At 27.0% G+C, this 5,890-nt stretch overlaps 1 protein-coding gene across 1 annotated transcript; it reads left to right on the forward strand.

Moving 5' to 3' along the window:
- Positions 1-1,513: 1,513 nt before the first annotated feature.
- Positions 1,514-3,804, forward strand: LOC112730097 (uncharacterized). Its single transcript, XM_025780207.3, has 2 exons — positions 1,514-2,286; positions 3,393-3,804. Exons 1-2 carry the CDS (start codon positions 1,532-1,534, stop codon positions 3,640-3,642), a joined length of 1,005 nt encoding a protein of 334 aa, XP_025635992.1. The 5' UTR covers positions 1,514-1,531; the 3' UTR covers positions 3,643-3,804.
- The last annotated feature ends 2,086 nt before the right edge of the window (positions 3,805-5,890 follow it).

The following is a 5,890-nucleotide window of genomic DNA, read 5'->3' on the forward strand; positions in this document are numbered from 1 at the left end:
TTGTGATACGTGGCATTAACCCACCACGTCGTCATGCCACGTGGCACTTAACGTGACACGTCATCATCCAACTGACGGAAAGACTAACGTGACCAAGTCGTGAATCTTTCGGGGACGATTTCGATTAATTTTGTCTTTCGAGGACCAAAATGGAGATTGGGGTATCTTTCAGGGACGATTTTGACTATTAACTCTTTTTTTAATAGTAATGTATTGTTTTTGTTTTCAATATTTTCGTCCTTTTTAAGTCTGTAAAGTTTTAAAATTATTTCAATTTTGTCACACCGTCAAATTCTATTAATAGATCACTAACGACAAAAAATATTGAAATAATTTTAAAATATAAAAAATTTGAATAGGACGATTTAAATATTGAGAATAATTTTAAAATTTACCCCAAAATATTGAAGACAAAAATAAGATGTAAAGCATTGCAATTTGTAAAATCAATACCGTTTATAAAGTAATGGAAAAGTATAAGTAACTAATAATATTTTTGAATAATGTATAAATAATGTGAATTAATAGAGTTAAAAGAGTAAATTAATTTTAAATTTAATTAGTAACATTAAATGAGAATGTAGTATATTTTTATTTGATTGGTGGTTATTCATATTGTTCAAGATGGTCATTGTTTACCTAACACTCTCCGTAATGAAAATTTAGTAACAGTCATAGGAGCCGGGACGAACAAATAGGGTTGCGCAAAGAAGGTCGAGCCAATGAAGACAGTGAACTGGAAATTAGCACATTAATTGTGAAATCCTTTTAATGCATTACTGAATTGGTAACACTTAAATACAAAAATCTAAAAGAAAATATTAAAAGATTATTAAAATTTATTATTTTTTATCATCAATTAGATATTAATATTTAAAAATATGACATAAAATATATTATTGAAATACATAATTAAAGAAATTACATTATAAAAATTAAAATGATGACCAAAATTAATAAATTAATTAAATTTTGCCGTCTCATTTTTCAAATTTAAAGTGATAAGAAAAAATATAGATAGACAATGAGAATATTAAACAATGTGAACAATAGATATGTCAGATGTTCAATTTAATAGATATACAGATGATTATGTTCATTATTTTTAATTAGATGATTATTTTTTTTATTTAATTTACTCATCACTCATGTACAGTTAATAATAACTGGATGTAATTTGGAAGTAGAGTATTTTTTTATATTATTAAATTAATTTTAAAACTCATTGTTCACATTATTCACTCAAATTATTATCTATTTAATAAAACCGGAATGATAATATCTAAATCAAGATGAATAGATTTTTCAAAGTGATTCCATCCTATTATAGTAAATGTAATCTACATAAATCTAAATACAGGGAAAGTCATTATTATAGAATAAGAGTTCATTCCTCACAGATTACCTTCCAAATATGAAAATGAAAAAAGGTGGCATTTAATTTAATTATGAGAAATATAGTTTTATGGAAGCTTATTTATGTGGATGAAACCTAACACATTATGATAGAGAAGAAAGCAAGCAAAGAAGCATGGTGTACTCGTCGTGTCTCCCTCCTAAAGACCCAGGGGCTAACATTGTTGTGAGCAAGGAGGAATTCAACTTGTTTCATAACATCGACCGCCAGCTGTTCACGCGTCTGGTGGTGGGTCTTGGGCGCGACACGAGCGAATCCGCTCATGTCATGTCATTCATCATGTGGCTTGAAAGGAAGTGCAAGGACTTGAGGATGGTGTCAAACCTGCTGAATTGGCCAGACAATTTGCTGAATGATCTGGCCGACGAGGTCGCGTTGGCCTTGAACTGCATCGAGAGTCCTCAGTTCCCTTACTCTCATGACAAGATCTTGCCTCTGGTCCATAACATCACACGTGGCACAATATCCCTCCTTTACCTCCATGAGATCCGCATGGAGGTCATCCCTGGTGTCACTAAGTTGCTTAACGATGTTTGCTTGAGGGCTTTCACTGACATAATCCAGCAAGTTCATTACGAGAATGCTAGAAAATCCATGATTTCGAATGCTTATTTGCATCCCCCAATGATGTACTATGCTCCTTCTCCTCCTGCTTGGATCAGTGGCGGTGCTAACTCTTCTGCTAGAAATGATGATCAGTTCAATCAAGAATTCAAAGAGATCTTGGCCAAGCTACATCTCACTACTACTAACGCTGCCACTTCTAACGAGATGAGACAAGTGCCTGCTGCAGATGATAGGACTATCTTCATGACTTTCTCCAAAGGATACCCTATTTCTGAATCTGAAGTTCGTGAATTTTTCACAAGGTTGTTTTTTATTCCATTATGCTCACTACTCTTTTTTTCTATCAGAAATTATTTGATTACTCTAACACTGCAATCCTATGTCATATTTCATAATTTTCCATCATTTGCTTTTCATTCCTTCGCATCTATAATGCAATGATGGACACCAGACACGAGAAGATACAAGATATGTGAATAGTGAATACATGCATTTTAAAATTTTATAAATTTATATTTTAAATAAATTATAATGATATTTTGATATTTTATTGATATTAAAATATAAAATAATTTTTTTAATTATTTTTAATGAGTTTTTTTAATTATATAAATTATTTAAAATATTTTTTATTTTAATAAATAATAAATATATATTATTTTTAAATTTATTTCAAAAATACATGTTAAGAATAAGGTTGGATATGCTGACACATGATGATATTTAGGTGTATCCAAACTTGCGAAAAAGAATTTAAATGTGTCCGACACACAGATACGACAATTCAAAAAACTGTCCGTGCTTCATAGCTCGACATACTTCGAGATTGGAATTAGTTTTTTGTTCGAGAAATTCTTAAAAATTTTATAATATATTTGTTTTTTTTTTCATATAGTATAAATAAATAAAACAAAAAAATATAATTAAAATATAATAAAGTATTAAATTTGTGGTTATTATTATTATTATTATTATTATTATTATTATTATTATTATGGATAAATTTTTTCTTCTTCAAAGAAGGATAGAATTTCACTAATTTTATTAGCACTGTACCTCTTGGAAATAAGGCTAGCAGCTAACATTTTCTTTTGGTGAAAAATTTGGACAATTCAAGAGCTACATTATTATTTCAACAATCAAACACAAGTATATCCTAAATTTACAGCGGTATATTTATATACATTTAAGTGAACAAAACATAGGATTATAAGATTTATACAAAGATTTATGAAAATAGAAAGAAAAAGATTATGAAAAGTTATATAAATTCGTTGTTATTAATTCCCAGAAAGGGGGGAATTTTTATTATTATATTTGATGATAAAAGTTTTTCATATATATTATACTTCATGATATATGATGTTAGTATTTTTGTTTTTGTTTCACATTCTTTCCATATTAACAGAGCACATGGAGATATCATTGAATCACTTCATATGCAAGATGTTCAATCGCTGGAGCAACCATTGTTTGCTCGCATGGTGGTTCGCCCGGAGGCCATGAACACCATTGATACCTTCCTTGAAGGTGCAGGAAAAGTGAAATTCGCCATTAATGGCAAGCATGTTTGGGCTAGAAAATATGTTCCCAAGGAGAATAAGTCACCATCTTCTGGACCATCCTCACCATCTTCTTCAACTGAGACACCATATTGATAGTTTCATGAGATATATTTCATAGCTATGCTATGATGCCATTATCGTTATTTAGTTGATATGTTGGTATATCATTGTATGTCCGAATCCAGAGACAAATAAGCTATAGGGTTCATATAATCCCTGGTTTCAAAATAAAGTTTGGACAACCTATTTTCATAATTGTCATTCTTCTTTAAATTTATCGGTCATCATGCTTACTTTACATGTTGGATTTGACCATTTTTTTTTTCTTTACTATAATACCAAAGTCGTCTCCAACTTTTTAAAACACTCATAATAAAAATATTCTCTATTCTTAATTAATAACCACAAAAATTATTCTCAAAAATATTATAAAATACGATAAAAATAATTTCAAAATATTTTAAAGTATCATAAAAATAATAGAAAAGAATAGTAATTTTTTATACGTAAAAATCGATTTTTGTATTTGACAAACTATTTATGTATTTGATTTAAAATTTTATAGGAATTTAGATAAAATTATTTAAAAAGCAAATACAAAACTAGACTAAATAAAATTTGTTCTCTAAAACTTTTTCAATTTTTAAAAGTATTTTTGGCCTTCAGATAAAATATTGTGAATTTTTAGAATAAAATATCTTATTTTTTAATTATATTTATAAAAAATTACATCAAAATTTGATTTTTAAAATATTTTTTCCGCTTAAAATATTTTAAGATTTTTTTCTGTTAACAAAATTGAGATATTTTATTAAAGATCAGGAACAATTCTAGTAGTTTATCAATTTTTTTAAAGGATAAAAAGTGCTAAGCTAATATGTTTCAGAATTTTCAAGCACTTTCTTGTAAACACATTTTAGATTGATTGACATATCTAAGCGAGTTATCTCAATTTCTCCTTGAAAATGATTTAAATTATTTTCTTTTTTCTGGAATAAATTAAAACGACCGATATCCAAGTTTTATTATCAGAAGTAATTCGCATTTTGAACAATCATACTAACAAGGTACGAAGAAGCAATTTTGGCTCAGTTGGGCTAACCCGTTTTGCCTGCCAATAAACGTGGCTTGAACATTAAATTTAATGTCCAGACTGCCTGATATGTGCAGGGCATTGGCGAGGCAGGACATTGGACAGTGGACACCCGCTTCTCTCTTTTCCCTTAATTATAACACACCAAATTAAATACCTTCTTCAGCATATTTCGGAATGAAAAATATTAGAGGGAGGTTAGAATTTATTATTTTTTGTTATTAATTAATTATTACGAAGTATCCATATTTTGTTAAGTTATCATATTTGTATGTTGGATATATTGTAGATACGATATTTATCGACGTTCATTCGATATGCGTGTTTATTGTGTACAACCGTGTGTTTTAATAAAAAATAAAATTTTTTTTTCGGATACGCTTGGACACACTTAAATATTATCACATGTTAACATATTCAGTCTTATTCTTAACATATATTTTTAAAATAAATTTAGATATAGTATATATTATTATTTATTAAAACAAAAAAATATTAAATATTTGATATAATTAAAATAAGATTTTAAAAATAATTAAAAATTTTAATTTATATTTTAATATAAAAATATCAAAATATCATTATGATTTATCTAAAAAACCTGTATCATGTAAAATTTTAAAATTCACGTGTCGGCGTGTCCCATGTCGTGTCGTATTCTGTGTCCATGTCAATGTCTATGTATCATAGATTAATTATTAATATTAAAAATATGAAATAAAGTATGTCATTAAATTATTATATTAAAAAAATTGAGTTAATAGCTAAATGATCGTCAAAAATAATAATTTTAATCTCTTAACATTTTTTTTCCGAATTATAATGTTATGATACTTAAAAGGTAGTGTTTAACTTAATAAAAAGTATTAAAAATTAATATTTAATTTTAAAAATATAAAAATAAATAATTTTTAAAAAACCAAGATTTACTAAAAAAAATAAATTAAATTAGACAATAATTTATTAGTACCATAAAATTATCCTTATGAGATAGATATTAAACTTTACAACAATGTTGCTTCTTGTTTTTCGTTAGAATATTTTTTTATGTTATTTAAATACAATACGTAGAATATTGGATGGAAAAATTATTGTTATTTTTCATTTTATTTTTTTGTTATTCATCTAATTTTTTTTAGTTTAGGTTCATGTTAAATTGAACAATTTTAGTTAAACTTCTAAAAAAATTGTTTCTACTCACTGTTGGTCTTTTTAACATTCTGACCATTATTATTATTATTATTATTA

This window comes from Arachis hypogaea, chromosome 12, assembly GCF_003086295.3.
Source record: "Arachis hypogaea cultivar Tifrunner chromosome 12, arahy.Tifrunner.gnm2.J5K5, whole genome shotgun sequence".
Classification (NCBI taxonomy): domain Eukaryota; kingdom Viridiplantae; phylum Streptophyta; class Magnoliopsida; order Fabales; family Fabaceae; genus Arachis; species Arachis hypogaea.

Excerpts from the sequence above, each read along its gene's own strand:
- LOC112730097 (XM_025780207.3), top strand. The coding sequence starts at position 1,532 with ATGGTGTACTCGTCGTGTCTCCCTCCTAAAGACCCAGGGGCTAACATT. Across the intron at positions 2,287-3,392 it reads GTTCGTGAATTTTTCACAAG|AGCACATGGAGATATCATTG; the intron begins GTTGTTTTTTAT and ends CCATATTAACAG.